At 36.4% G+C, this 17805-nt stretch overlaps 1 protein-coding gene across 2 annotated transcripts in view; it reads left to right on the top strand.

The window, feature by feature from the left end:
* The window catches only part of ELL2 (elongation factor for RNA polymerase II 2), a 67193-nt gene that overhangs the window by 1811 nt on the left and 47577 nt on the right, over positions 1 to 17805 (top strand). For both annotated transcript variants that reach the window (XM_037530652.1, XM_054687996.1), the window contains exon 2: positions 16660 to 16707. In XM_037530652.1, coding sequence (XP_037386549.1) covers positions 16660 to 16707 — 48 coding nt within the window. The remainder of the gene's footprint in view (positions 1 to 16659; positions 16708 to 17805) is intronic.

Raw genomic sequence — 17805 nt, 5'->3', positions numbered from 1 at the left:
GCACGGAGGGCCAGAGGGACAGCCAGACGCAGACTCACATAGTTCTTCAGATAAAAGTGGAGAAAGAATGAACATCTGTTGAGCTCCCACTAGTGCCAGGCACTTTAAATGCATAGAAGAAAGACAGTTGAAAGCAGGATCACAGGAGAGGTGTGAACCCTCATTCAGTAGGAGTTCATGAACTTGGGCCAGGGAAGTCTGAGACCCCTACGAAAGTGGGCAAACAGGGAAGCACAAGTTGTGCACAGCTTGGGAAGTACATGAACTCACATAGTGTAGCTCTAAAAAGGAGAGAGTCAAAAAGGTGAGCTTGCTCTCAGGAGGGTACTCAGAAGTGGGTGGACACATGAATGTACACACCAGGACACAGGTGTCACCAGCAGTGAAACATATGGTGAGAAACACTCAGACTTATGGGAAGGGAGGGAAGTGTACATGCACAAGGATAAAGATAGACCGTGAAATATAGATAGACTTTCTATAGATGGTGAAATCCCATGAAGAGTCTTATGTGTAGCTGGGAGGTCAGTGAATACCTAGCAGCAGAGATGTAAAGAGATTGAAGAAATACACATGTGTTAGTAGCTACTGCGAGTCAGGTGCACCTGCAGGGAAAGAATAGCAGCATCATGAAGTGGGAGGCCCATATGGGGGAAGCCAGATAGGCAGGCAGAGGGACAGAAGCAGGCACTGGAGAGAAACTCAGCCCTGTGAGATGGAGAGATAAGCTTGCTTGTTCCAAGGGAAGGGCGTGGGAAGGATTGACAGTGGGAAGAAGGTAGGTCAGGAGATGTAAAAAGAAAAACACAGGCCAGAGAGGAAGAAGCTAGCAGGAGGAGGCCAACCTCCAGTGAAAAATAGATGCAGGGAACCCGAGAAAGGCTAACACAGGGTGGGGAGAGACACCCCTGCAGACAGTAAGTCAACCAGCCACCTTAGATGGAGAACAGGAAATCTATAGAGTTGATTTCAGTAAGATTGACAGGTACTATACATTTGGCAGAAAAGTGATATGTAACAGGGGACACTCATGAAGGGATGGTGAGGTGACAGTTCACCAGTATCCACTGATCTGCATGACCACTAGAGCCTAGGGAACAGCACTGTTCACTGACTTTCATTTCTGTTCCTACACTGTAGTGACATGTTTGGGATTCAGGTTGGAGAGCTTTGATTCCAAAGTCCCTATATTTATATACCAGTGTCTTTGAAGAGACAGAGAGATCAAAAAATTTCTTTCTCTCCCAACCCTCAACTTAATTGATTTTTATTTGGTTTTTGTTTGTTTTGTTTGACAATCAAAGGTACCAAAGCCAGTGGCTTTCTTTGCTCTTGACTACTTCTGTTGCCTATGATAATATAGTTATCTTTTTTCCATCTCTGTGCTTGCAAATTAATGGGTCTAATCAGTTTGTACAGAGGCAGAAAAAGGAAAGGGAAAAGATTTTTTCTCTGCACTTTATTCTGAGAACAGACCTAGGTAGATTCCTTTTCTCCTGAAAAGCTGGTGGCAAAAACAGTAGCATACCAGGCACAGGGGTAAGAAATAAGCTGACGTGCCAGTAAAATTGGACAGTCTTTTTTTTCTGACTTAATTAATTCCTGTCCCCAGGCCTTACTTTACACTTCAGCCCCACAAACACTTTTTAAGGAACATGGAAAAGCAGGAGTTCAGATGAGACTGTTAACCCCATATGGTTGAAAAGGAGAAAGCGATTAAAAAAAGAAATGAGGGACTCTTTGGGTGACTGTACACATTGTTGGTGCTTATTACACTTTCCTCTGGTATCCTCAGCTCAACCTCCCACAAATGTGTCCTCTTCCTGACTTAATCCGGGAGGACAGGGCTTCCCCATAGTCACAGTAACAGCTGCCAGGAGTCCGCATCTGGTTGAGCTTTTCTCCACCAAGTAAAAGGCCTTTTATACCTTCTAACCTCAGAAGTAGGACTCCTGACTTTAAATTATATCTGCTTTTTAGAAATATGTTGACATGCATTGACTAATTGGGAAGAAGTGTCTGAGGGTAAAGCCATCAAAACTGGGAACAAAATGGCTTTGATTTCTCACATAAAACTACCCCCACCCTACTTGTGCTCAGATAGGAAGGTGCTTGATGCAGGACAAGTGGCCTTCAAGTGGCTCTGGCCTGTGCACAGTTATGATTATTATTCCTCCTCTTCTAATGACTTTTCAAAGGGCTAGAAATTTCAGCAGGTTTGAATTTCCTAAGTTAAGCTTCAAAGAGTTATTTTTATCCAGATTATTTTATTCATTGGATTTACTTTACTAAATTAATCCCCCTGTCCTAAGGCTTTAGGAGGTAAATTTAGGAATTTTAGGGAACTGTAATTTAGACAGAATACAGAAGTCCTTTAGGTGTAATTGAGCAAGTATGTGGAATTATTAGGGTTCATGGAAACAATTCCTCACTGTTTCAAAGACAAACAAACCTAATTGACCTTCATTATTCAAGTTTTCTATTTTTAGAGAAGATATGAAGAATGCTAACTTGGAACCTTTCTAAATAGGGACTGAGGTGGGGGAGAAGATGGGGGTTAGAGACATGTGAGTCCAGGAGTGGGAATTATAGTTGAAGTAAATATTTCCTAAAAGTAGTTTGCCACTCCTTTTGAATACAAAAAGTTTGAAATTGATGATATATAAAAAAATGTTAACTGAAGTTATTTTCTTAAATAAATTCAGATATACTGTTATAGATACCTAGAATATTTTTGCAAAGCTCCTTTTTTTAAACTACAGATAATTTTGAATGTGGAGACAGGTTACAAAATTAAAATCACAAATTACAACTTTATAACCCTTAAATTGGTATCTGTGATTGTGTGGTCTGTATGAGTTCTACATATTTTAAAAAAGCATATGTTACTCCAATTACATATTTCTCCTATAACTGTGTTTAAAATTCTAAAATATATTTTAGCTGATTTCTCCAGTAATGTAGCTTTCTTTATATTGACTTTTGAATAATTCGTTTGGAATAACAATAATCTTATCAAAATACTATTTTTAGATGCTGTGATTGCTGAGTTTGTCCATATAGTTTTTAAAAACATTTACTCATGGTTCAAAGGTGATGGCTCAAATAATATCATATTTACTCAACTGTTACATAAAAAGCTTGCACAGATGTGTTTTGGGGCAGGGGATATTCATTCTCTATGCCTAAAGATCAGAAAGCCTTTTAAGAAAGATTCGGTTAATCTGTTTTCTTGTCAACTCTAATTGCAGGCTTTACATACTTTTTCTTTATTTACTAAAAAAAAAAAAAATGAAGTAACATTGTATTGTAACATGGATTTCAGGTGTGCAGCATTAAAAATCAACATGTGTATTTCATTACATTAAGTCCACGACTAAAAGTCCAGTTCTGTTCTTCACCACAAAATTGACCCCTCATTGGCATTAAATAATTTCCTGCCTTGATTAGGAAAATGATCATTTTGAAAATTTGAACAAATGCATTTATTTTTTGTATGAGGCTTGGTCTCAGTATTACCAAATATTATTAGTTCCAGTCAAAGCATGAGGTATTTTATAAACCTCCAAAACTACTATCCTTCCTAATGAATGGCTCCCTTTAATGTATTACTTGATCTTTTAAAATCACCGATCCCACAGTTCATGGGGGAGGCGATTCCTCTCCGTAGCCTTTCTTTATACCCTGTGAACTTAAGCATTTGATTCATTATGGATTAAGGGAGAGAAAAGACTCAGGCTGTACTGTTTCCTTATCTCTTCCCTTTTCTGCCTCAAACAATTTTAAGAGTGTGGGTGCAGTAATCTGCTTTACAAATATAAAAAGACCCTATTCTCCTTAAGGCGCTACTCCAGCACACAGACCTGCCAGCACAGAACTGCCACTGCCATGAGACATGTTTACTAAGTAAAACAATGAAGTTTGTGTTAGGAAGTTCCTTTCCTCGCACTTTTAAAATACAGCCAGCTTTACTTTAAGTTCATTAACCTTACTGGGCTTTAACTTCTACCCATCTTCAGTTTGAACTTGATCTTAAAATGTAGTTTATCAAGTAAGGTCAAATTTGTGCCCTGTGTTGCAGTAAGTGCGCTTAAAAGTGTATTCAAATTATCAGGTGTTCAGTGCAAGGGAGGGTGCTCCTCCCAGTGAAAAGCAGTAGCCAGATTGCCTAAAAAGATAGACAGGGAATCTTGGCACCAGAATTGGGAGAAGAAAGAAAGAACATGTGTGAAGGATTGGAACATGTTCAAGAAGAGAATTTAAAAGGAAAGGGGCATAGAATTCTTGGAATGATTTACAGGAAAGTTTACTGAGGACAATTACCAGATCCAGCCTTTCCATTTGCTCTATTTGCACTTGTAAGAAAAACTATGAAAGCTGTGCTCATAGTACTTATTAGGTAATTCGTGATAAAGCCAAAAATTCTCAGGAAAATGAGAATTTCTGCTGAACCAATACCGGGTCATTTTCACAATTTGTGGTGAGGAGACTCTCTCTCTCTCTCTCTCTGTCTGTCTCTCTCTCTCTCCCTCCCTCCCTCCCTCCCTCCCCTCTCTCTCTTCTCTCCCCTCTCTCTCCTCTCTTCTCTTTCCTTTCTCTCCTCTCTCTCCTCTCTTACTTGTCATTAGAGTCCAACCACATATTTGCCAGTTTGGGAGAAAATGTATTTGAGTATTTGAGAAAGTATCTCTGAAATGTGACCTCATGAGAGTATTTCTGCATTTCAAAATAAGCTAAGTTTTAAAGAAAACAGCATGTATGTAATTCACACTTGACTCCTGCATACCTCAGCTCCACTGGACATTTCCCATGACTTATGCAAAAATCTAGAAAAGCAGGGCTGGAGTTGAAGACAAGAAATTAATGGCTATGTCTGAAGCTGAATCAAATTGAAGCTGAAAATCAAATTGAAGCTGAAAAACATGACATAATTCAAGTCAGAATTAACCAAGGAGAATTTGCTTTCTCTGTCTTTCTTTTCCCCTCTCTCTCTTCCAGTTTATCTACCTATCTGTAATTTCTGTTGTGGCGTTAGGGATCTTGAGAGCCATGTAAATGTTTATGCCCCTCCCTACCTGATACTTTGCCTGATAAGGCCCAAAATCTAGCATTTAGAGAGAGTCTTTAATTAGGATATATGTTCCTTAAAAATGCATGAATCAAATTAGCACCTTAAATTGAACTCTACAGTCAGAAAATTTGGCTACTAGTTTCATAGTTAACTGGATTGTCAGACAAATGGCCTGTATTTCTTTTCTGATTAGGGATCTTATCTGTTACTGGTCTCAAAATCATTCTTGAGTATTAAAGGATTTTAGTAAGATTTTAGCAGGCAGAGACTGGATGGACAACCACATCTCCACATGAGGAATGGCCCAGGCAAGGGAAGGACACAAGTAGAAAAGCTAGGACAGGCTCTGAGAATCATAAAGGGCCTATTCCACTTATCCTGGAGTGCAGGAGAAAGATCTAGTTGGACTGAAGAGAGGAAAGGCAGATTGGATTTTGTTCTGTTAACACTGGGGAGATAAAAATTAAAGCGATTTGAGCAATGTATCAAGATCATTTAGTATCTGGCCTGATGAATAGGTGGTGAATCCAGCAGGAAATAGACAAGTTATGAAGCAGGACAGAGATGATTTGGGTCGAAATTAGAATGCTTGTGGAATTAGATAAGAACAGGATTTAACAACATGTTTTAAAGGATTAGAATTGAATTGGGAAATTTCTAATCAACACCAGGAGTACCTTTCGCAGGAAAAGGAAAATCAGAAGCAGTTGTAAGATTAAGAGGGGTGGAGGAGCTAAAAATGATGAGTACCATTTTAGTGAACATTCATTTAGGATTTTGTTTGATGACCGAGAGACTTGGATTTGATTGTATGTTTTACATTTAAGATGTGTATTTTGTGCTAGACTAGAACAGTGCTATATAGTTTATTTGTCTTACAAACTCTTCTGTTTGGTTGAAAATTTGGCAGATTGGTGATTTGGGGGAAGTTAACATTATTAGGTGGGAAAAAAATTTGGTTTTGAGCAGAGATTTTTGAATTTTGTTTGTATTTTACAGACTTCCTTATTCAAAAGCCTTTTCTATAGATTGCACTTAAGACTTATAGAGCATAATTTGAAAATCTAATTTGACTTAACGTGAAGATCTGAACTTGTATGGTTTCTGTTCCCAGTGATTATTGAAATAGTGCCTCAATTTGTATTTCAAGCATCATTTTGAAATGATTCCTAAAAACCTTGAAAGGAAAGGTTAGTGTTCTCTCTTCTGGATTGCCTTAATTTCTGTTCTGGTTTTTGATTCTTATTTCTTTTTGACAGATTTTTTTGGGAAAAAAATAGTAAAGCTTTTGTTATACATTGTCATAGATCAGTTGTGGCTGCTTAACTTATGGTCTGTGGAGATAAGCTTGCTAGATGACTTTTCCACTAAACAGGTTTTTTCAAGGGTGGAACCAGGCTCAAACTTTCTAATAAGATTCATTGAGATACTTTAGCATCTAAATATGCTTACCTGGAAACTTCAGCGTTAGCATCTTTTGAAATAACATTTACTTAGTATCGTCATTTTTTGGTTTCCTTTATTAGAAACCATATGCCTCAGAGAACCAGAAAACACCCATGTAGTAAAAACTTAGTTGAGTAACGTAAGAGGTTTTTTTCTCCTTCATAAAAGATTGAGATAGTCAGAATTACAACTACCAAACACTCATTTAGCAAACATTTATTAATCTGGCATGTGCTTGGCATAGTAACTAGGACACTGGAGATACAGCAAGTTAAATAAGTCATGGATCACCCCTACCATCAAGAAATGTGAAATAGGCTGACATGTGAAAAAAAATTAATTCACTGTTTATGGGAGGATCCCTCAAGAGGGAAGATTATGTTTGAGGATGTGTCTGAGAAGCAGAATCTGTCTCCCTCCCATCCAGTGCTCGGCCCACTCCAGTTGGGTTGTCTCCGTCACACCCCTGAAGTGGCAACTTGTTACCAAGTCGTCTCTCTTGTTTGTGTCTTACCTGACCTCAGCAGCATTCTGTCCTGTTGAATACTCTTTCCCATTGGAAACATTTTCCTGATAGTCCTCCTACTCTCCCTGTCCATTCTTTTTGAGTTTCCTGCAGAGTATCCTCCACTCAAGTGACTTCTGTGAGTCATCTAGTTCTGTGAGATTAAATGTCACCTGTAAATTGGTCACTTCCAAATATTTATCTCCAGCTTCTACCATCTCCCAGGTCCACTCATTTCCAACATCCCATTTCCTCATCATAGCTTAGTAGGTACCACAACTTTAACATATCCAAACATAACTCTTGATTTCACTCCTCAAACCTGTATCTTCCTGAGTAGTCCCCATCTCAGTAAGTAACAGCATTCCCCACCAATTGCCTAGTAATTGACATATCTGATTCTTCAGCAAGTTCTGTCAATCTTAATTAACCCATTCACCACTACACTCTAGTCCTAGCCACCATTATCTCCCTTCACATGTGCCATGTACTTCACAGGCCTCCAAGCTTCCACTTTCCCTCCCCAGCTCTACCCCGAATCCATTCTCTGCACAGCAGCCAGAATGATCTTGTCATCTTTTTATATTAGGTATGATCTTATAATTTCCCTGTTTCAAGCTTTCTGATGATTTCCTTTGTGAGAAGTGTTTTAGATGCTTCATTTTTATTACGTTCCAGTACTAAAAATAATCTTCACCGTCAAATTCAAAATTCATTTTACATTTCTCTTAATACTTTTGTTTTAGCCATCCTGACCCTAAGGAAACAATCTTCATTTGCATTTATAGTCAGATATAGCTAGTAAGCTTATTATACAATTTTAAAGTTTACATTAAGCTTGGGGTGGAGGAATGATGGAATATTATGCGTAATTTAAAGGCTGGTTCATAGTAGTTAACTTTTTAGCTACTCAGTTTTTATTTTCCTCTTTCTCTGGAAGCTGTTTGAAATCCTAAGGTTTGTGATTATAATTTATTTTTCATTTGACTGGTATCACCACATCACCTCAGTTTCCCAGAAACCATCTTTCAAAATAAGGATTGTGCTAAATAGATTAGTTTTTTGGCCTCTTCTCACTACTGTTTTGGTAATACCTTTTTCATTTGTGGGGCAGGGAATACTATAATGGCTAGAAAGAAATCATTTGTGATACCATATGCTCTTTAATCTGGCTTTTCCCAATCTGCAGAGGATATTCTAAAGTTACATTGATTCACAAAGCAAAATACTACATTTTGTGAAGCTTAATTACTCTTTTTTGGCATCTAATAAAATAATGGGGGTAAAAAAGGAAATACCATTTATTAAGTAGCTTTGGGTTATCTCTAAATTTCAAATTCATGCTTTCATTCTAAATGTAGTACCTGTTTTTGACAAGAATTGAGTATAACTGATCAGGATCATCGGTCTGATTTTGTACTATTTACTCCTTTGGTTCCAATTTTCTTTGTCTCTTTTCTCTAGAAAGGGTTTCCAGAAATTTTTTTTTTTTTATCACTGCAGTTAAAACATAAGTATTAGTCTTTGGCTTCCCTATCAGGTAATATTTTTAAAGACTATAATACAATCTTTGAATTAAAAAATAATAACTACAAATAATAACTACAAGTTCTTAAAATGGTTTAGTTCCTCTTTTAGGGAATAAAAGGTGATCTCCAATACAAATTGTATCCCAGGGAAAGTCATAAATATTTTTTGCTATTTACTTGCATGACGAAACAAATTCTTAAAGTGCCTGATATTTCCCTTAAGCTATATTATTAAAAAAAAAGTTATCATTTCCTAATTTTGTAGCTTCCAGATAATTCACATTTTATATAACTGTTGTTAAGCAAGGGCAGGAGAGGCTAACTGTAGAAGGTGGTAAGAACACAGTTGTTAAAGTGAGACAGGCCAGGCTTTGAGTTCCACATCATTTATTAACTGTGTAATGTTAGGTAATTCATAGGACTTATTGCAGAAGTGAGAATAGTAGTATCCACTCCACATGGGTGCTGGGAGAATTCATGGAGATGATGGTAAAAAAAAGATTGTTGTACATGCACATATTAAGCACTCATTAAGTAGTATCTAGGTAGCTGTAATTGTTTTTTGAAACAATCCCACTTAAAGCAGTCACCGGAACCATCACCAGTTATAGAAAGTGTTCTGGTTTTGGCAAAGTTCCAAAAATATATTTGACTTTGGAATTACTTTTGCATTACCTTTGTCATGACTTATAATGCAGCTTCGGTGCTCAGATAAATCCCAAGTATAAATACCAATAAAGCTGTTGGTTGATTTTAAATAATTTGGGGTTAACTTTGAGTTAAATCAAAGTTCATAGTGGAAGGTTCAGAAGGAAAACCAAAGGTTTTCAAGTATATCTCTAAAATAAAATTTGAAAAATCTCTATAAGCTCGCTATGTTTCTTAGAGAAATTATACTTTTCTAGACTCAGAATGTTATACCTTATGTTTGTACATTGACAAAACCAACGGTGGTTGATAGAGTAAAACTATAGATTAAATTTGTCTGCATGGATAAGCAATATGTACCTAAGAGATGGCTGTAACATCTTTTACAGGTTAAGTAACTTTTTTATTAAACTCCAAAGAATATAGAGCTTTGCTCTTCTACCTTAAAAGAATTTCTGACTTGACAAATTATTACTCAGAGTTCAGATTACTTAGTAATTACTTAGTAAATTATATGCTACGTTTGTAGTTGTCATATATCATGAAGCACAGTCCCTGGAAATAAATGGACATAGATCTCTTTGGTCTCAGGGCAGTTTTTGTAGCAGTAGGTAGAATCAGCTTGTAATGGCAATTGTCAAAAGTATAATCAAACTTCTAAGCATTCTAGTATTACCTATATTTGTATTCTATGCTTTAAAATATCCTACATCCCTTGAAATACAGGTTAATCCAAGGAGCTCTAAAAATACTGAAAACTTTTTGACTGCAAACTATCACCATTATCAGGTTGAAGCATCAGTCCAAGTGAGTCTTTCCTTGCTAGTGCCAGTTTGCTTTGTGTTCCCTTGTTGAATGAGGATACCAAATCACTACTCACAGCTCAATTACTATTCAGTGAAACCCTAGGTTTACCTCATTTTCAAGAATTGCTTGGTGCAAATATTTAACTCAAGCTAAACATCAAAAGCTGAAGCCATATTGAAACTCATTTGTAATGGGAATGTGCTTAGCAAGATAAACATTATTTTAAAACTTGCCACCTATAATCACATTATCTTTTAAAATTGGGTTGCATTTTATAGTATATGCAGTAATTGAAGTTACTTTTGTGCTTTTAGCTAAAAAACTAAACTGCTTGAGACATTTGCTTTGAATGGTATTGACTTTTAAAACTTACTATTCCTGCTAACTGTCCCATTAGCACAGTGGTCAGGTACATGTAAGTGGTGTAGAGTTCTGTTTCCTTATGTTTTAAAAACATTCAAGAACTATAGCCTAGTAACATCTTTTTGTCTAAAATTGGGATTAAATTCAATAAAGCATTAGAGGTTCTCTTGTGTATTTTTCTCTTCTGGGTTGTCAGCTGTCTTAAAGGAACATTTCAGTAATACTGATCTTATTTGTTCTGTTGGAAAAGCAATAACAACTATTCCATAAATGAGGATGTTATTATATTTAAAGAAAAATAACAAAATATTTACATTTTCTCCTTTACTATATACATGTTGCTTATAGCCAAAAAAAAAAAAAAAGCCTAATTTTACAATTTAGAAACTGAACTTTGGAAATTATAAAAAGTTTCCTTGTAAACAAGCCAATGGAACTGAGCTCTCTTAAGGGTTTTTAAATGTTTTAAATGTTCAGCATTGAGGGGTGACTTGTTATAGAGGCAAGAGAGAGTTCTTTATTTAGGTTTCAGAGGATTTGCGGTCCAGTATTATTAACCTCTAACTTGGAGATTCTGAGCAATGTACTTTACCTATTGGAGAGTTATTTACCTCCTTTTAATGGGGGGTGATGATGCATTCTTACCGAAGGGCTAGTTTGGGGAGGCTCACTTGAGACAAGGGATATATAAATTCTCTGTACATTATGAAACTCTGTAAATAAAAACTTAGTTTTTGATGTGTAATCAAGAAATACAGATAGAACTATAAGCATACCTAGTTAAGTTTTAAATATAGGTTATGAGGCAAAAATCAGACAGGGTCTCCCCAGTGGCACAGCGGGTTGAGCGCAGCCCTGTGAAGCTGTCCGCAGCCTCTGCAGCACAGGTTCAATTCCCAGCCAGCCAGGGAGATTCCCACATGAGTGGCAGACCCCTCCTGTCTTGCCCGATGCTCCCCTCTGCAGTGTATTTTGGTTGTCTGCCTGTTCTGCTCCCCGCTATGTCTCTGGTGAATCCGCTTACCCTCTCATTTCTCTGCCTGTACCCCAGCTCTTGTATAAAAATACGTAAATCTTTAAAAAAAAAAAAAAAAACCAGATAGTCAAAATTACTCTCAAAAGTTCCTAAATTAATATAATGCACAGTCATATTGTTTTGTCTCTACAGCCCTGAATATTAATCTATAGGGAGAGTAATGTATATAGTAGTATACTGCATATGTAAAGAAAACAAGTCCAGCATCTTTTTTTTTTAATTAGCTCGAATACTTGTAAGTTAAATATGTGTTTGGCTTTCCATATCATAACAACTAGGAGTAAGACAACCTGTGAAAAAATATACCCCTAATGTAATAGAATTGCAAACAGCTAATGGGAATTAACTTAAACTGAGCATACTTCAGAGATAGCAAAACAATAGCAGTAATGTTTTGTTTGACAAGAAAAGGTTTCAGCTTTTTAAAATTTGTAACCTTTTCCTCTTGGGCATTCATTCTGTAGATTCTTACCACTTCTTACTTCATGTCCAGTCTCTTTTCACATTTACCTGGCATGGGTCCTTAAACAACATCGAATGTTTGATTCCTGGTTTACCCAAAGGAAGACCTAGCTGAGAAAATTAATCACAAACTTGAATTAATCATAAACTTCTTGATATGGATTGGCAAAATAGTGTTTGGGGAGGTATGCCAGCTTGAAAAAACACGAAGGAGGTAGAAATAGAATACCAAAAAAGGCAAACCTGATTGACCCACAATGGGAGAAAGCAGACAATTAAATTGGCCCCTCCTATAGATTAAGAGTCTGTTTACCATGAAGAGGAGTTTGTTTTGCTGTTAGAATCTACTGGGAAGGAGCCCACCACTGCAGGTTGTGTGTCAGGCTGAGAGTGACTTTTGAGAGAACTTTTGCTAGCTATTTAAATGATGAACAACACTTGAACGGAATTGAAGAAGTAGAGGAGGAAGGCTTCTATCTAGGTGCTTTGTGATGGGACCCTGATACAGCAAAGGGCTTTCAAAGTCAGGACTAAGAGCTTGATTTGATCTGGGCTGACTGGCTGGAAGATGATTGGGAGTTCTAGAGCCACCTTTGCTTCATTCTTTTTTGGTACCTGATATTGAAGCTTTCAGCACACTTTTTCATTCTTCCTTCAGAATGTCCAAACAGTCCACCATCACCTGTTTGCTCCAGATGCAGCCATACTAATTTAGCTCTTTATTGACAGAGTATTTCTAAATAAAAGATCCCTTGAAGCTGATCTCTAATCCTTTTCCCTAGCTGCAGTCATCTCCATCTTTCTTACCCACGTCTAAAACAGCTGCTTTCCTGAAACACTTCAGCAACTTATGTTCTTATTCCAAATTAGAAGAGCTTCCAATTATTTTTCATGTCAAAGGCAAGGGTTAAAGGCCACTCCTGAATGGGTAATGGAGAGGATTAGGGTGGAGTTATTTCATTTCACAGGATAAACCTTCTGAAGTCCTGAATTAATATCCTTTTTTTTTTTTTTCTGTAACAGGTAGAAGCAAAAAAAAAAAAACAACAAATTTTGAGGTCAAGGAAAGATTAGGCAGGGATAGCCAGGTCCAATTCCCCTCCTTTGTGTTGTGTTTCAACACAACTTGTGTTTTCTGTGCATGTACTGAGAGACCTTCCTTCTGCCACATAGTACCTAATCCTAGTTACTTGCTTTTTTTGCTTAGGGTTTTCCTGCTCCCTAGATTTTGTCTCATCTAAATTGCTGCTCAAGATCCACTTTTTTGTATCCCCTTTGGCTTTTGTACTATCTGTTCTAACCCATACTCTTCTCCTTTTTGAAGATTCCAGGTAGTATTTAGCCTAGTACTTAATCATTCTCACATGTTGTCCATCTAAAATGTAAACTTTATAGCTTGAAGGATTAGGCCCACACACTGTTGAATCTTCTTTAACAAATGTTTGTGGAGTACAAAGTAGTAGAAGAAAAGCAGTATGGCAAAATGGGACGATTGAGTTTTGGCTCCATCTTAGCTAATAGGATACCTTGCTTATGGCTGGTAGGCATCAACTGTATTACCTCTGGATTTGGAAATCTTCAATCCCAGTGGTGTATAATTGAATACTAGAATGTGTAAGGGGAAGAGGGGGAAAAGACTAAATTCAAGGTTGAGCCAGGAAAACCAAAAAGATAGAAGTACCTTGCCAAAAAAGAAAAGAGGTGCCAGTTTGGTTGTGGGGGGGAGTAGGGGAGAAGGGGTTGGTCTAGGGTTTGCCAGTTTTGCTGCCACTGAGAGTTTCTAATGCAACCACTGTCCTAGACAGATAAAAGGAGATTGTGGAGAGATCGCAGTTGAGGAATAGAGAAAAGATGCAGAATCATCACCAAACCAGCAAAGTGCATTTAGAAAGAGAAAAGGGAAGAGCTAGAAGCCTAGTGTTTTTAAGTGTAAGGAAGAAGTAACATCTAGCAGAGAAGTCGGCAATTTGAAAACTGAGAAATGTTAGTATTCATTTGACCAAGACAAATTGATGAACTTGATGGAAAGAATTTAAAATTGCAGTGCCTCTTGGTTGCAGGGAAGAAAGTTTCAGTGGCCTCCTACGAGATGCTCAATGTTGTGATTCGAAGAAAGGTTCAAGATGCAAAGCTGATTGAAACACCCTTAGAGCTAGAACCCAAATCTGTGTTGCTTAAATTGTAGGACAACCTTACCTCCAGGTGAGAGGGCTTCTGCAGGCATCTTGCCATTATTTCATGAAGAGATTTAGCTATCGGAAGTAGTTTGGGGTCAAGTTTTTCCCTTCTAAAAAATATCAAGTTAGTATTAATTTGTATTTTATATTTTCAAAAAGACCATGAATTAGAATAAATCACTACTAAAAAATATTTTAATACGTCAAGCATTTTATCTTTTCCTTTGTAAAAATCCATTTCTCACACACCAAAAAAGTTTGTCACTCATTTGTACTTTGATTCCACTGATAAGTCTAAAGTGAAATGATCCTTTTATAAGTTTGTGTACTGCAAAAGAAACCATCAGTAAAAGAAAAATATACCCTACTGAATGGGAGAAAATATTTGAGCATCATATTTTAGTAAGGGCTAATTATCTAAGATCTACGAAGAACACATACAATTCATTAAAAAGAGAACAAAGAGCCTAACAACAACAACAACATAAAATGGGCAGAGGAGCTAAGTAGATACTTTTCCAAAAAGACATACAGATGACCTACAGGTTACAATGAGATACCACTTCATGGCAGTGAGTATGGCTCTTATCAAAACAAGAAAAAAACCAGAAACAACAAATGTTGGTGAGGTTGTTCACTGTTGGTGGGAATGCAGTCTGGTCTAGCCACTATGGTAAGCAATATGGAGATTTCTCAAAATATTAAAAATAGACGTACTATATGATTCAGTAATTCTACTCCGTGGCATTACCCAAAGAACATAGAAACACTAATTCAAAGGGATGTATGCATTCCTTTATCGTCACTATTTACAATAGCCACATTATGGAAACAACCTAAGCGCCGGTGACAGATGGCTAGATTAAGAAAATGTGGTACATATATCCAATGGAATACTACTCAGCTATTAAAAGAATAAAAGATGAACTCTTGCCATTTGAAAAAACTTGGATAGAATTGCAATGTTTTGTTTTTGTTTTTTAAGTTTTATTTTTGTGTTGAAGAGCTGGGGGGTAGGCCAGAGGAGGGGAGATGAGTGGATTCACCGGAGTGGGGAGCAGAACAGGCAGATTTACCGAAATACATGCTAAGGGGAGCAGTGAACTAGACAAGTCTACTGTGCCATATGTGGGTTAGCTCCCTGGCTGGGGATGGAACAAAGGCTATCACGGTGGGCCATCTCACTATCTCAGTGATGGTGCTGAGACCTAACTAACTCCTAGGCCCCCGGGGAGGCCCAGGAGGGCATTATTCTAGGTGAAATAAGCCAGAGGGAGAAAGACAGATACCTAATGATTTCATTTATTTGTGTAATGTAGAGAAACAAAACAAAGGAACACACAGAACTAAATGAAAGCATAGTCTAGAAGTGACTTGCAGAGTTGAGGCCACTAGAGGGGTGGAGGCCCAATGGTATGAGATAAAGGAATGTGGGTGCTCTAGTGTAGGTATGGTGTGGTGATGCACATCTGAGGTAGGGGAACCTATTCCTGAGTTATATATAGTGATGTAAACCAATGTTACCTCAAATATTTTTAAAATGATCTTTTTAGGATGGTAGAAGGACAATAGTATATTATGATAATATCAATTGTATCTGTTACAGTGTTTTTACTCCAGGAATGTATTTCTCCATTTTTATAAATGAGAAAAAGATTAATATTGCCACTTTGATATTTTATTTACATTACCTACCCTCTTAAGTACTTACCCTTTCCTTATTTAGTTTATAGTAATCTTGATTAGTAACCTTTTAAATCTGCAGTTTCTGAAGTCATAGGTAGTGGTAGGAAATGGTAGCTAATGTGCGAAAGCCTAGAGGCAGGCACATACATATTTTTGTTTGGAATAAGCAAGATCAGAAACCACTGTTTTTGTCTCTGTGCATTGAATTTGGATATGAAGGCATGAGAAATACTGTAGAGACTAATGTATTGCTACTAAATATTACCCAATTGTGATTTCTATGGAAAAGCATTTCCATAGAAAAAACATACTGGTGACCTTGGATACAGGAAATCGTGCCTGAGACTATGGTAGATAGTCTAAATATACAACTCTATTATAAAATATTGATACTATGAAGAGGACAAAGCTCATACTAAAATAAAATGCTGTTCAAAAATTATATTCTCCTGAAGCAAATTTTGTGAGAAAAATATGATAATCTGTTTGACTCACAACTAAAAATTGATCTCTGATAAAATGAGAGGAAAAGGAAAGCCAAAGTTCATTCTCAAGTACTTTTATTTTTTATTTCTAGCATTTTGTTCTGCTTCCAATTCTCTTCCCTTTCCCCACCCCTTTTTAAAATATATCAAGAAACGAAATGAGAATTTCTTTATGTAAATTGAATCAGTATGCTAATCATTTTTGCCAAATCATGTTAACTACATTACCAGGAGATAGAAGCCTTTGTTGTCTGATTCAGAGAATTATATGTTGATCATGGGGATTTTAATTTTATTGTAATGACCGGCAACCCAAATGTGTAATGAAGAGATATTTTCAGAGACCATCACACGTGACTAAATACACAGACTTAAAGTTTAAACAATTCAGTTGTGTCACAGTAACCAAGGTTGACCTGTTTGTTTCTTATTTTTTTTTAATAGAATTTAATTCCTTTTCGACCTTCCATTCAGTTCCAAGGGCTCCAAGGGGTGAGTACTCCTATTGATTTAGCAAGAAAATCTATTCTTCTTCTGAACTAACACATTATTGTTTTTAACTCTTAAAATTAAAATTTGTTTTCGCCTGTTTCTTAGTAGTATGTCACTCATGTGTAAGCTTTGTTATTAAATGTAAATTTCTGACTGCTTTAAGATACTTGAATTATCTTCTTGATTTATTTAAGAAATGATTCAGGTACACTTAGAATGCTTTTTTCCAAACCATGGATTATTTTCAACCTTTTTTATATTAATATAAAACATCAAAGTATTATGAGAATTTATTTTCTGTACTACAGTTAAGCAACTGCAAGGCGTTATTCATTTCAGGAAAATGATAATTATGAAATTGTTGTTACTGTTAACAAATGTTTGCATCTGTAGCCTTCATTTCTTGGACTGTACATACTAGGAAATAAATGTATAAATAGCAAATTGAGTTTTTACAGTGCACAGAATAAACAAAGTGTTCTGTGTCTTTTTTATTGCTGCATTTAAGAGCATAATAAATGATAATTCCTAATAAAATGGACCTATGAATGTTGTATTTATAATAGTTGATAAACTTTATAGGAGAAATGTAAGCATAATTCTTTAATTATTTATAATTAATAGTTAATAAATAATACTCAGTCATTCCTTCACCTAATTAACATTCAGTTCTGAATTTATCTCTATATACTGATCTTAATATGAAAATTTGGAGTATATGTAAATGAATTTTAGAGCTGTAGAGAAAAGGCAAGCTGAATGTGGAATATTCTTGCTTATTGCAAATCTATACTTGTGAATTTTTGCTGCTACAAAATGAAAAAAGTGCAATGTAAATATACCATCTTTCTGAAATTTATAACTTGAAGACATTTCAAGAGTTACAAGGTTAGATAATGCTACACCAATGAGAAGTACTTCTAAGTCTTGTGTGATACTAACTTGGAGATCCTTGTATGTGAATGTCAGAGCTTTGCTTCCACTGATAAATTTACAATTTAGTCCTTTTTTCCTCCTCTCTCCTAGTAACTGAGTGTTCATGAATAGGTTCATAATCAGAACAAATGTTCTGATTTTTGTTTTATAACTTGTCAGGTA

The sequence above is a fragment of the Talpa occidentalis genome, unplaced genomic scaffold (genome assembly GCF_014898055.3).
Source record: "Talpa occidentalis isolate TD23 unplaced genomic scaffold, MPIMG_talOcc4v2.1 talOcc4.6, whole genome shotgun sequence".
Classification (NCBI taxonomy): Eukaryota; Metazoa; Chordata; class Mammalia; order Eulipotyphla; family Talpidae; genus Talpa; species Talpa occidentalis.
Note: the sequence above shows the minus strand (reverse complement) of the source record. Positions and strands in the feature narration are given on the sequence as shown.